Here is a 14,129-nt window from a genome sequence, read left to right as displayed (position 1 = left end):
TGAGAAAACGGACCTCCACTTCCTAAGAGAGAAGGAGCCACAACACAACGGCTAGTCTATTAAAGAAAAGAAAGAAAGAAAGAAAAAAAACACGTTCTAACGGCAACATTTTTTTTATCACACATGCCTATAAAAATACTGCGACCTAAACAAGTTTCTCATCTTCATCATACTTCTTTCCCAGATTCTCTCTCCTTTAATTCAGTCTTTGTTGTTGTCTGTCTACAAGAAGAAGTCCAAATTATCCAATGGAGACTCCATCATCATCATCAACCAGAAGAGTCACTAGCTCGCAGGCTATCTTTGCAATCATTAACTCTGGTTCTGACTCTATAACTCCCTTTTCATCAAGTATGTTTCCTCTGTTTTATCTCTGCAATCTTTAACCAGTGATTCTTTATCTCCTGTTCTTGATTAGTCTTCTTATCAGTTGTTGTTTTCATATTCACCCTCTGTATTCATTTTTTGGCTCTTAGATAAAACAGAGGATTCGAACAGAGGAAACAAGGAAGATAGGTCTTATGCTGCGCTGATCGACATAACCAACGATTCGCCGATCGTGGGTTTAGCGTTGCAGACGCCTCCTTCAGGGTTCATGGTTAAACGGAGAAGCAGCAGAATCAAGAACACGCCTGGGTCTGGTGAAGCTCTTTTGAGAGGACAAGTCAAAACCCTCTTACACAAGGAGGTTAACAAAGAAGAAACAGAGCATATCCATTCAATAAAGACTCGTCCTTTCATCCACCTCGTCACTTCTCCAATGAGACTTCTCGCTCCAACTCCAGCAAACACTCCCCAATTCCCGAACTTTTCAGATAACAACGATGTCAAGATTAAGATCGCATCCCCGATTGTTGCTGAACACTTGAGAGCCTCTCAGATATTTGAAGAGAAAGAAGAGAAGAGTATGAGCATAATTACTCGTTCTTTGATGTTTGACTTCACCACGGACAAGTCAGAAGAAGATGTTGATGGGCTGTGTAAAGGAGAGAAGAAGACTCCAGCTGAATTTGCAAGGAAACGTAGCAGATTGATGTACAATAGTAATGATGAGAAGATCGTGGAGGTCAAAGAAGTGTTGCTTTTGTAATTTTGATTCTTATTGGGCTTTGCTTTGAATCAGTCACGAAGTAGTGATCTGTAATTTCTAGGTCCAAAAAGGCCCATTATGTTATGTGAGTGAAAAAATAGGAGACAAGTCGTTGTCGAGATGAAGATGAATGATTTTTGGTGGTGGTGGTAGCAAGTTAAAGAAAACTAACAGAACACATGAGATAACAGAAGAAGGACGTTCCAACGAACATCTCTCTACTTGTTGTTCTATTAGTATTTACCCAAAAACTTTCTTCTTTAGTGTGAAGTAAAAGCGAAGACATTTTTGTTTCTAATTTTAATATGAAAAAAAAAAAAGCAAGCAAGCACTTCAAAATGCTTAACAACTTCTCATCATTTTTTTGTCATTTAGTGGAATGTTTTCGTCGGTAATGTGTTACATTTTATAACACAAAATGATTATATATAACATATGGTTGAACCAATCACATTATCACTACTAATTTATAGTGCTCTTTAATGAAGACAAAGTTTGTTTTTAAAAATATAAGGGAAAGCAATGTGTATCTTAGTTTGTTCTTGAAATTGATTTAATCGTTAACGTGGTCAAATTAAGTGTATGATTTAGTCACTAATCTAGTCACCATCCGTTTTTAAGTGACAACAACCAACAGGTGCAATCTTTTTTGGGAATTGGTGACTAATTCTCTCTTTATAAAAAGCTGAGGTTTCTTCATGACATGGACCAACTCATACAACTAAAGCAACAAACATATATCACTTAATCAGCTGTAATGGTTCGGGCCGAGATCGAAACCGGAGCTCCTTTCAGGTCTGTTAAAGAGGCTGTCACTCTCTTCGACGAGAGAATCCTTCTCGGAGATAATTACGTAGAGGTCTCTTATCTATAATCAAATGCATAGTTTTTGCATTTATTAATCGTATAAGACATGTTTATCTATATCATTAATGATTAACTTTTGTTTGCAATAATTTTCCACCGTGTGGTTATAGAGAAGCAGTTGTAATAAAAGCATCCAAGAAGAGCTGGTTGAAGCGCAGGAGAGTCTTAAGAAAGCTGAGGAAGAGAACAAGGTTTTGTCTCAGCTTATCGAAACCCTCACACAAGAGCTTGAAACCACTAAGGAAAAGCTTAACCACTCACTCAGAAAATTCCCAGAACATCCTCAAGTCGAAGATGATGACCTCAAATTCATAGAGGAATCCACGGTTAACGAACGCGACAACATAACCGAGATCAAGATGAACCGGTATGTCCAAAATGAAGTGTATGATGATCGTCTGGAGAAGAGGCGTTCGGTGAAGTTTGCGAACCCACCATTGTTGACAAAGGTCATTGTGGGAAAAGAGGAGAAAAGCAAAGCTATGGTGAAGAAGCAGACAAAGAAGATGAAGCAATTAGCTCCATTGGCTTCTTGGCTCTTTGCAAGAAACCGGTCTAGTTAACCACTTTAGAGATCCGCATCTCGTGTTTACTTATGCGTGCCTTACGAGTTAAAGAAATAATATCCCCAAAATTCATTGTTTTTAATTTTGGGGGATTCATTCAACTTAGATTTTGTTACATATTACTAAACAATTAATTACTTATCCACAAAGTCTTGTTGGGATATATATTAAATTTTGATTTTAAACGAGAGTTTTGTGAATTTCTTTTTCTTTTTGTTAAGTACTGTAAAATTCCAAGGCGAAAGCCAGACTAATTAATTAATCTTAGATTATCCAAACTTTTTTTGTTAGTAAAGTTATATACGGATAGGTATGACCAGTTACGAGATGAAAATTTTGTCCTCAAGCATTTAGAAAAATCATCAGTCCATAACCTACATCCACAAGAGTAACTTCATATTTCAAACGGATCCTTAGTAGTTTTGCGGAAGGCTAATAGCAAATATATATTACTATATGTATTTATATAATGTAAAGTGCCTAGAATCATATCATATAAACTCGGATTAGGCATCTTAGCTTAGGTGTGCGGCATTGAGTCGTCCGTTTAAGGCATAACCATTTTTTAACTACAATTTCTTTTTGAAAAAAAAAACAGAATATATACATTAGAACACAAAAAAAAAAAAAAAAGGCGATGGCGATGGCGATTTTTATGTGATACACAGAATATATACACAAAAATATTTATTTAACATGTTTCATTCATTTTGGTCTATATATATATATATATATATATCTTCTTGTGTTTTTTAGTTCCTGCACAAAAGAATTGTATATATATTCTTTGGTAACGTACGTGATGATGTTTGTGTGTCTGTAATACGTATTAGGATTTAATACTAAATAACTAGATCACTAAATTTTCTTAATCAATCCGTTTTGGTGTTAGAAAACTCGCCATCGTTTTCAAAAAAATAATGTTCCAATTCCGAACGCAAGATTTATCCAGTCAAACTTGCCTCGATCTGTAGTATATATATCCTATGTGTATTTGCGGCACTAGCTATCTCTCTCTCTCTCTAGGAGTCAAAAGAAACAGAAACATAATTGGAGACATTCTCATTCATTAGTATTGTAAACAACGAGAGTATATATATTAGAATACAATGGAGATAAAGCAAGCAAGTAAGTCACTGAAGCAGATGCTGAAGAGATGTTCAAGCTTGGGGAAGAAGAGCAGCGAACACGTCCCTAAGAAGGGTCATTTTGCTGTCTACGTGGGCCACTCCAGAGATCGTCAGGTCGTCCCCATCACATTCCTCAATCACCCAACCTTCAAGATGATGCTGCAAGCAGCGGAGGAAGAGTTCGGGTTTAGGCAAGAGAGAGGCCTTACTATTCCTTGTGACCAAAACATATTTCTCTCACTCTTAGACTCCATCACATCTTATAAGCTAGCTAGGTCTTAGTTATACTTTGAGCCTCTTACTCTTCCTCACTTGATGAGAGGATTAAGTCAATATAATTAATGTAGAAGTTTTTGTTTATGATAGCTTATCTTGTTGTGTTCCACCTTTCTTCAATTTTGTCTAACGATGGCTATATCTACAATATATACACTCACTCATGATCGAGGCGTAACTGGAGCTATATATATCTGGTCTAGTTTACATATATAACCGTGTAACTTTCGACTTTCGATTGCTGAGGATTATATATGCTTCTTTAATTTTGCTTGATGGGTATAAGGAAGATAACATATCGCAAAACGTAGTACGTCTTCTATGCACACAAATATTCTTTACTAGTTACCATACTGACTTAGAATTTTTCTTTGACATCGATCGCATACAAATTTAGTTATTTATATGAATGTATCGTACGTAGTGATCATGAAACTAAAGATACCTCTCAAAAAGTTCTGTAATTTTGCATTTAACATGGCATATAAATAAATAAATAAATAAAACATTGAAATTTCATTATGAACTAATAACAAAATGTCAAATTTTGACATGTTATAATCAGTGTTAGTATTACTCATGGTTCATGAAACGATATGTGTCATATTATAATGGGGCCAGCAATATCGATCTGAATGTCAAATTTTACATCCAACTTTTAATTTTGTTCCTATTTTACATATGCTGAGAAAATAACATAGTAATTAACGGTATTATAGACTAGGTGTAGAAATTCTGATCTTAATCAGTGTTATAAACACACAAAACACACGCGACGCAGGTGCCTATGGAATATATGACAGACTACAAGCATGAAAATGGGCTTCCTACGTGACTATACTATATATTTTATCAAAGATTTTATTCTGTAGTATTTTTGGTTTTATTTTATGATTAAACAACTCATCCTTTTTAAACGAAAAAAAATTAGCATTAGTCATGCGTATATTGTTAAGCAGCATGCAAGTTGATTTATTAAAATGGCATGCCCTGCGATTGACGACGTACGTGTTGGCTTTGATAATCCAATACTTCTATACTTTTTTTTTTTTTTTGTAATATACTTCTATACTTGTATATATACCGGCGGTGCTAACTGATAATTAAGCATATATAAACAAGTATATATAGATATAATCGAAATAACTTATTTTTTTTGGACAAAATCGAAATAAAATAACTTATTATAAAAAAACTATTTAATTCTTAATTTTGTATCTATTGTCACTTGTCAGCCAAATATATAATTGGTAATTAACGTTACATTAAGAGGTCCATAGTGTAGACTGTAGACAGACTATAATTTTGGAGGAGATACTAGATTTGAGTTTGACACAAAGATTAAACAACAAATTAATGAAATGAACTATATATGTATTGAAGCATTACAATAAAGTACTATGTGCCTAAACGAGTTGTAGTGTTGACATATAGATAGCTCGCGCTCTAGCTCCTCTCCTTGCATGCCCTTAATAGAAAATACTCGAAAATTCCAATGCATATAATCTGATTTTTCTGACATGATAAAAAGTAATATTTTGCAAAATAAATCTATATAATAATAACAATCTGAATAAATACCGACAACAGTTGCGATTTTTTGTCGTACATGTTCGTAAAATAATTTTTTTCTTTTTTGAAAGCAAATAACAACAGTTGCGTCTCTCTCAAAAGTTGTGTCTGTTAAATGAAGAGTTGTGTCTCTTACAAACAGTTGTGTCTATTCAAATGTTCGCATCTTTAGAAATCTATATATAAATGACTTCTCATCATTGTATTCAAATTTTCTTTATATTTTTGTTAGTTAAAAGAAAATTTGTTAGAAGTGAAGTCTCATCACTGTGAGAAATCTATTGCAGTTTGATATATTTTGTGAATCATTGTAATATTTAATTATATTCAGTCTCTAAATATACATCTTCATAATAATTATTTTTAATTTATTAAAATATATTTAGCCGTTTAATTGAACCATTACAACATTAGTATATTTAATATTTAAGATCATATCACTTGGATGAACTTCATATATAAATTATTATTTATTAGTTTTAAATAACTAGAATATATTTAAATGAATTGTTGCAACTTTTTAATTACACCACGACAAATTTCGTTTATTTGATGAACCATTAAAATTTTTGATTTATTTCATGAACCGTTGCAATTTGTTTGGTAAATTTGATATCTATGGTTGTGTCTACAATAGTAAAATATATTTCTATGATTTTTTGTTTCCGTTTAAGTAATCTTAAGATTCTTTAACCAACTTCTTTGAGGGTCATCATTCTATTGGTATGAATCCAAACCAAAAGGTTTGTTTTAGCTGTTTATAAATGTGGTTCAAGTTGGTTCTTCAGAAAATGAGAGCATATTGGTTCGTATATATTTTTCTATTCTCATGCTTTTTGATTATTGTATTTTAGAAAACAATATCTATTTCTAGATTTCTATTTTTTTAAAAAATATATGATTATGAAATCTCAAGGTGAAAACAAAAATAAAATATTTCTATTTTTATACTGTTGGAAATATTCAGTTTATTAGAAGATGGAAAACCGGTGATCAACATAAATATTGGCGGTTAAGATGATTGTCCAATAAACTATCTTGACGACAAAGACTTATCTACAACTTCATATATGTTAAGGGAATTTGTATATTTAGTTCTAGTCATAATACGCTCAAATTGAAATCTTAACAACAAAAGATACTGAATATCAAAATATTTTAAAAGTTTTAAAGGATTTTGGATTCTGACTGCCAAAAAGAAGAGGAGTGCGTGAGAGCAATGAACCCGTCCGTCCTTGGCCGACCATTTTTTTTAGACACGCACATTGTTGATGCTACATTATACACCTAAATATTATTGTTATAAGTTCTAACTATTATTGTTTCCTTTTAATATTTATTACATTATTTATTTATTTGTAACTCAGGTAACCAATATCTTATACGGAGAAAAATAAGTAGTAAGTACACTCAATGGATTAACCATATATATATATATATATATATATATATATATATATAATCTATTATAATTGCCAAAATGTTTAATGACTATAGGTTGTTTTATATAAATATATGTTTCATCTATAAAATGATAGTTGTTTGTATTATATATTCATTTACAATACTGCCTTTATGAAAATAGATATATTAATTTTTATTTATGAATATTATAACTGAGTTTTGATTCAAATAAATAAAATATGTGATAATTTTCTATTAAGTTATATTCAAATTTTAGAGGATTGGTAATTTTCTTACTGATTGTTTGAATAGTAATATTTATACTCACTTTTATGAAGTAAAAATTGATTTTGGAAATAGAAATAAAAATATGTTTGAGTTATGCTAAAAATAATAAAATAATTAATTGAAATGAATTTTAAAAAATAAAAATTATGTCATTTTAAGAATGCTCCTCAAATAATATTTTTAATATTTGTAATTTATTAAACGGTTATTTAGGAAATTTATAGTGTCTTATATAATGTATTCATAATTTTAGCATTTAAGAAAAAAAAGAAAATTTAAAATATAATCATTTACATATCATATTTGACAACAAGAGCACAAGTTGTAGCGGTTCATAAAATATACAAAAAGATGATTGTAATGTTGCAAAGAGACGATACGACTGTAGCTTGCATTTATTCATTTTAAAAAAATTATGAAAAGTTACAACGAAAAGACATGGATAAAAAGTGATATCGAAAAGATGGAAACGAAAGGTTACAACGAATAAATGTGAACGAAATAATACGACTGTAATGTAATCTCATGACATTTAATCGTAAAAATTTGTTTAATTTGATGTGTGTATAATAGATAATTATTTTTATTTAATCACATGTGAAGGTAAGATTATTTTTTAAATAAAATATAAAAAATATTCCAACAAATTGTATTTTTGAAATTTTTATTAAATAGTTTAGAATCCCAATAAATTAATAAATAAATTTAATTAAAGATTTTTTGTAATAAATATTTTATTAAAATGAGTTCTTGGCGATATCATTTTAAAATAAAACTAGCGATTGGACCCGCACATACGTGCGAGGTTAATTTTAAAATAACTAAGTTTGTAATTAGGTTTGGATTATGCGGAGTTACATTTGTAATTATGAATGTTAAAAATGTTATTAACATTCATAATTTAACTTTGTACCAATTTATTTTCAGTTTGGTTTGGAAAGAAGATGATTACATTTAAGTACATTAAAAAATAGTAAGAAAAAATAGTATATCTGTTTATGTGTTTCTGGAACCCGTCACATCTAATATACGGTATGTCCCTTTTTTATCTTATAATCGTAGTTTTAATAATATTTTATCAATTTGAAATCGTATATTTTAGTCCAACAAATAAGGAAGTAGGTAAAAGATTCACATTCACATAACATTTTATTTGTAAATATAATTCTTTGGTATAACATTTATAACATAAACTTATATTGGTTTACCTTCATCAAATTTCTAACGTTTGAAATAATAACCACTTCACCATAAATTTTGGATTCATATAAAGTTTAATTTAACTATCGTAATTTTATAATCTTATCTTGATATATTTATTTCTTGTTCTTTTTCTATGAAAAATAGTTTATATAATGTTTTTATTTTTTTTTTAAATTACCCGTTCGCGTCTCGTATCTGATCTTCCCTCTACATTAGATTTTTTAATTAATTATGTATTAGTAAAACTAAAATTATTTGGGGTTAATTTCTGTGAAGTAAACTTATGGACCAACCCACACTTTTGTGCAGGGTTTTTAATTTTTTAAAATTTGTTTAAATTGTTTATATTAGACAATTTATTAAAAATAGTGAGAAGACCTATAATATATACATTTCGACAGAAAACATAAATTTGTCTAATTTAATTCAACCCAAAGTCTTTAGGAGCTATAATTATAGAAGTCCATTATAATAGGTATTGATAAAATAAAAAATGAACTTAAAAATATTTAAAAACTAATATTATTATTAGTTTGGTAAAAATAAAAGAAAAATAAAAAAAATAATGAGTCAAAACAGTATATGCAATTCAATTTGATCATGTAGAAGTAATAAAAAACTTTTTCAAAGTTGTAAAGGTTGCATTCATAAAAATTACAGATTAAAAATATAACTTTGTAATTAATTATTTTAAATGAAACTTTCTGATTGTTTGTTTAAATGGTGGATATATGTCATGTTTTTTTGGTTTTTTGTATCCCTAAGTGGGCTCCCTAATTAATATTATAGTTATATGATTATTTGTTTCTATCTAATTGTATTAAATTGATTTGTTATTTCCGTAAATATTTTACAATTTAAAATCAAATCAAATATGTTTACATAGATATATGTATATATATATATATATATATATATAATTTTCGATTTAAATTCTTTGATTTTTATGGAAGCAATCTTTAAACTTTAAACCATTTCCAAAAATATAGGGTAATTTTTTTTTTTTAATTAATTTCGTAATTATTGTTTCCATAAATATTAGATTTTTGACTAACAGTTTTTGTTTACCATATATTGTTTATTTTATTTTATTTTTAATTATATAAGTAATTGAACCTGTTTGCCAACATGAATATATGTCATGTTTTTTTCTTTTTTTTGTATGCCTAAGTGTGATCCCAATGAATTGATATATATATATATATATATATATATATATATATATAATTTTTGATTTAAATTCTTTGATTTTTATGGAAGCAAACTTTAAACTTTAAACTATTTCCAAAACTATAGGGTAATTTTTATTTTATAACTAATTTTGTAATTATTGTTTCCATAAATATTAGATTTTTGACTAACAGTTTTTGTTTACCATATATTGTTTGTTTTTTTTTTAATTATATAAATAATTGAACATGTTTGGCAATATGAATATATGTCATGTTTTTTTATTTTTTTGTATTCCTAAGTGTGCTCCCCAATTAATAGTATAGATAAATAAGAATCGTAAGAGGTAAACTTTTTAAATAACCAAATTGGGTTAACATAAGTACGGCCTGTGCTTTTTAAATTTTAATTAGACTAAGGTTACATGGAGGCCCACGACAATTAGGGTTTCTGTTATGAGAACATCCCCTATAAATTAGGCTACACAACCTAGGGCAAAAAGTAGGTTACGTGGCGGTAAGGAAAATGGGTCGTGTGATTAGGGCTCAGCGTAAGGGTGCTGGTTCCGTTTTCAAGTCCCACACTCACCACCGCAAGGGTCCAGCTAAGTTCCGGAGCCTCGACTACGGCGAGCGCAATGGTTACCTCAAAGGATTGGTGACGGAGATCATCCACGACCCTGGCCGTGGTGCTCCTCTCGCACGCGTCGCTTTCCGTCATCCTTTCCGCTACATGAAGCAGAAGGAGCTGTTCGTAGCCGCCGAAGGTATGTACACCGGACAATATCTCTACTGTGGTAAGAAGGCTAATCTTATGGTCGGGAACGTTCTTCCGCTTGGATCTATCCCGGAGGGAGCTGTAGTCTGCAACGTCGAGCTCCATGTCGGCGACCGTGGTGCTCTTGCTAGGGCTTCTGGTGATTACGCCATCGTAATTGCTCACAATCCTGACAGCAAAACCACTAGGTAATTTCTCCAAATCAGTTAATAGTTTGCATGCCTCCAAATGCAAAGTTAAGAACTCTCCTTGAGTCCTTTGTTAAAATCGGAATCTTCATTTTTAAGTTGCGTACTATTGTTATATAATGTCTAAACCCTAATTATATTACTGGAACATCATTTTATAACTTGACTTGAGTGGCACTTAACAATTTATATTGATCTGTTTTTACCATATATAAAAAGGATTAAGCTTCCTTCTGGAGCGAAGAAGGTTTTGCCAAGTGGGTGCAGAGCCATGATTGGGCAAGTTGCGAGTGGAGGAAGAACAGAGAAGCCACTTCTCAAGGCTGGAAATGCATACCACAAGTACAGAGTGAAGAGGAACTGTTGGCCTGTTGTGCGTGGTGTTGCCATGAACCCAGTGGAACATCCCCACGGAGGAGGAAACCATCAGCACATTGGTCACGCCAGTACGGTAAGGCGTGATAAATCTGCTGGTGCTAAGGTTGGTCAAATTGGTGCAAGGAGAACTGGTCGTCGCAGAGGTACAGCCACACTAGCAGCCAAGGCAGACTACTAGACTTGACTTGAAACACACTCTTCTCTGCTTTCTTGATTTTGTTTTGCTTATTTCTGTTAAAGTCTTAACACCCCATTCCATTGTTGCCGTTTACGTTTAGTATTTTTTTTTTTTTTTTTTTTTTTTTTTTTTTTTTTTTGTGTTGAAAGCTTATGAGCATCGTATTGAATCTGCCGTTTAGAGGTAGAATTTTGAATTATTTAATTTATGATATTTTTTTGGGGTCATCTTGATGGTGTTTCTTTTACTACATATAATTTTTACTTATCGAGGTACTATTTCTTGCAATGGCAGTACATCTCTTGCTATATTCTTCCAATCATTTTCACTTTTAAGCGATTACAAAACTCAACTCTAGTTATCAATTCTTTCTTTAATAATTACTGGACATAATTCTCAAATAATCCTGACGCAAATTAATGTTGTAATCATGATTTAAATGAATGTTTTCTCAACCTCTTAGACTGGTGTATCATTAAACTGGTGCTCTAAACAGAACCTTCTTTTCTAAAATGAATCAAAAATTGGTGCACTGATCAAAATTGAAAGTGGTATATCACCTCAGTTTTTTTTTTTTGTTCCTGACCCAGGGATAGACAAAGACTAGAGAGTGCAATCTATTTTTTTTGTGATTTGGAATGAACCAGAGTCAAAATTATGTTCAAAAACCATTTTTCTCATACCTTCCAAACTTCATTCTCTTAGCCGTCGGAGCCTCTGCCTCAAAGTTGGGCCTAAATCGGTCATGAACATAGAGGCAACTATCTCCCAGCTTACATCCACTCGCAGTGCCAAAGTAGATACATTGTTTCTGAATCTTATTATTATCAATGCGTCCATTGAATATTCCAGTTTGTGAAATGTATTGGTTAGTTTCATGATTATCTGTCCCATGTTCTCTTATAAGGTTCTTGAAATAGTCTAGACCCTTCATGGGTTGTACTACCAGATTAGGTCTACCATTAGTATCTCCCCGGTTTATATTCATTGGATAAGAATTGAAACCGGTTTGAGGACCCCTTCCAAGTCCAATTGACGATTGAACATTGTTCATTTCAGAAGTACGGAATGCGTACCGGGTTGGTGTTGGGGTTGAGGGTTTACTATTACCTTTGGTTCTGAGAAAACATTTGGAGGTCTGTGGAGGTTAAGGTTCATTGGCAGAGAACTCGATGGGAACCGAGCAGGCAGAGGTTGTTCTTTACCTATACCGACATGGAAATGAGCGGGCATTGGTATACTAGACGGTTCAACATTTATAGGTTTAGGTGGGGATATGTTTCCAGTTCCAGGCTTGGGAGGAGATACTCGTCTCTGGGGGTTAGTAAAATACGGAGACGCTGCAACACTATGTTCTTGAGGTATTATTACTGGCTGCGGCTTTCTAACCATGGGTGAGGCTGGGACAGGTTGCGGAACAAGTCTAGTAGTAGAGTTGATGTTAGTGTCAACGGGCGGATTCTTAGTTTCAGAGGATTTACCTGATGAGTCAGTGATCAGATTCTTGATCATTTTCGGGTTGCTGAGGAACTTGATAAGTAGATCAGTATCAACCATACTCCCCTGTTCCTTGGTTTTCATCAGTACAGACAGAGCTGCAGAAGCAGCCAGACTCAAGTCTGGTGCAAGACCAGTAGTAGTAAGACCAGAAGCCAGTTCTTGGGTTGAACAGGGAGGTTTAGTCTCCAACTGACCTTGCTTGTTTGCGGTAAAACCGGATTCAACCGTACTGTGGGATGAATCCTCTGAAGAATCAGACTCGTCTTCAATAGGAGTGAGACGAATGGCAGGAGTTTTGCTGTCATCAAAGCATTCAGCTTCCACAACGGGTGAAACAGAGGGTCTGCGTGAAAACAGAATACGATCAGCAGGGATAATAATACACCAACAAAATGTCGAATAATAACCAAAGAAAGAGGTCTCAAACTCAAATGCAAGAAAAAAGAAGGCAAACGAAAATACCGAGAAGGGATAGCAGAGCGATGCGGATAGATAGCTTGCAGAACTTTAGAAATCCTCAAGTTTTCAGTTTGCCTTTCTGTGCTCTCACCACCACCTCCAACAAGCCAAGCATCACTGATAGAGAACTGTTTTTTTGTCCAAGAAACACAATTATAATAAAATCAGATACAAACGCTTGCTTAATAAGGGATTCTACCCTGACTCTAGATTATATATAAGGGATTCAATTTTTTTTTTTTTTTTTTTTTACCTGAGGAGGTCGTTTCCATTTGATGCGAGGAATGTTTGAAACATTAGGCTTAACTGCATAGTGGTTTCCTTCAAAACCAGGTGGAAGATCTGGTACTCGAGATGACGATAGCTTAAGATGACGTAGAGGCTGAGAAGCAACTTTGGCCGGACATTCCTCAGTTCGAAACATCTTAACCTGTCACCAAATCCACAAATCCACACATTAGTTAGAAGCTGAACAAAAGTGAGAGTCTCGATCATCGTTCTGTGTCTTCCTAACCAAATCAACCACAAAGATTGTAAAATAATAATTTTTTTTTATAGTTGCAGAGTAATGAATCGATGCATATTCATCATACATCCAATAATCCAAATCAAATAATCAATCCAAATATATTTTTGGTAATTAAAATCAAATTTCATATAACAAAATTCTATATAATACGTTTTGACTCTCTTCTCTTGAAAGTATCAAACAGACTTATCCGTTTATTTTCCGATTGGATTGGATTAGATTGAAATTACATAATTTTCACCGATTCATCAAGATCATCAGTATCAATTCGTTGGGCTTAATGGAAACTTCAAGATCTCGAGATTCGATAAGAGAATTCATAATTCAAATTATTAGGATCCACAAATTTGGATAAAAATTGTAATTGAGACTAAACGGATGGAATCAATTTTGGGGAATCAAGATTGAAAGTTACAAGCTGGATTATAAATATACCTGACAAAGCTTAGGACCTGGAGGCCATGAAACCCTTGGTTTCTTCGATCTCTTCATATTACTTAAACCCCCCCCCCCCCCCCCCCCCCCCCCCAAATTCGTTTTTTTTAATTTTATTT

The 14,129-nt window shown here is 32.4% G+C and overlaps 4 protein-coding genes and 1 pseudogene across 5 annotated transcripts; 4 read left to right on the top strand and 1 right to left on the bottom strand.

The window, feature by feature from the left end:
* Nucleotides 1-164: 164 nt before the first annotated feature.
* Nucleotides 165-1,215, top strand: LOC104711663 (uncharacterized). 2 transcript variants are annotated; one of them, XM_010428366.3, is made up of 2 exons: nt 165-321; nt 477-1,215. In XM_010428366.3, the coding sequence occupies exons 1-2, from the start codon at nt 249-251 to the stop codon at nt 1,088-1,090; spliced, it is 687 nt and encodes a 228-aa protein (XP_010426668.1). In that variant the 5' UTR covers nt 165-248; the 3' UTR covers nt 1,091-1,215. The 2 variants fall into 2 exon arrangements, with proteins under 2 accessions (XP_010426668.1, XP_010426667.1); XM_010428365.3 differs by having other exon boundaries at nt 165-351.
* A 580-nt stretch (nt 1,216-1,795) lies between these two features.
* On the top strand, nt 1,796-2,713 carry LOC104711662 (WEB family protein At3g51220-like). The gene is made up of 2 exons (XM_010428364.3): nt 1,796-1,949; nt 2,068-2,713. The coding sequence occupies exons 1-2, from the start codon at nt 1,848-1,850 to the stop codon at nt 2,518-2,520; spliced, it is 555 nt and encodes a 184-aa protein (XP_010426666.1). The 5' UTR covers nt 1,796-1,847; the 3' UTR covers nt 2,521-2,713.
* A 919-nt stretch (nt 2,714-3,632) lies between these two features.
* Nucleotides 3,633-3,935, top strand: LOC104715542 (protein SMALL AUXIN UP-REGULATED RNA 16 pseudogene; annotated as a pseudogene).
* A 6,156-nt stretch (nt 3,936-10,091) lies between these two features.
* Nucleotides 10,092-11,860, top strand: LOC104711661 (large ribosomal subunit protein uL2y-like). Its single transcript, XM_010428362.3, has 2 exons — nt 10,092-10,531; nt 10,751-11,860. Exons 1-2 carry the CDS (start codon nt 10,092-10,094, stop codon nt 11,085-11,087), a joined length of 777 nt encoding a protein of 258 aa, XP_010426664.2. The 3' UTR covers nt 11,088-11,860.
* LOC104711660 (zinc finger CCCH domain-containing protein 45) lies at nt 11,401-14,084 on the bottom strand. Its single transcript, XM_010428361.3, is given in 5 exon segments — nt 11,401-12,164; nt 12,167-12,930; nt 13,050-13,174; nt 13,300-13,476; nt 14,011-14,084. Coding segments are annotated over 5 exon segments (1,539 nt in total). The 5' UTR covers nt 14,068-14,084; the 3' UTR covers nt 11,401-11,748.
* Between the last annotated feature and the right edge of the window lie 45 nt (nt 14,085-14,129).

The sequence above is a fragment of the Camelina sativa genome, chromosome 9 (genome assembly GCF_030686135.1).
Source record: "Camelina sativa cultivar CO46 ecotype springtype chromosome 9, ASM3068613v1".
Lineage (NCBI taxonomy): Eukaryota > Viridiplantae > Streptophyta > Magnoliopsida > Brassicales > Brassicaceae > Camelina > Camelina sativa.
Note: the sequence above shows the minus strand (reverse complement) of the source record. Positions and strands in the feature narration are given on the sequence as shown.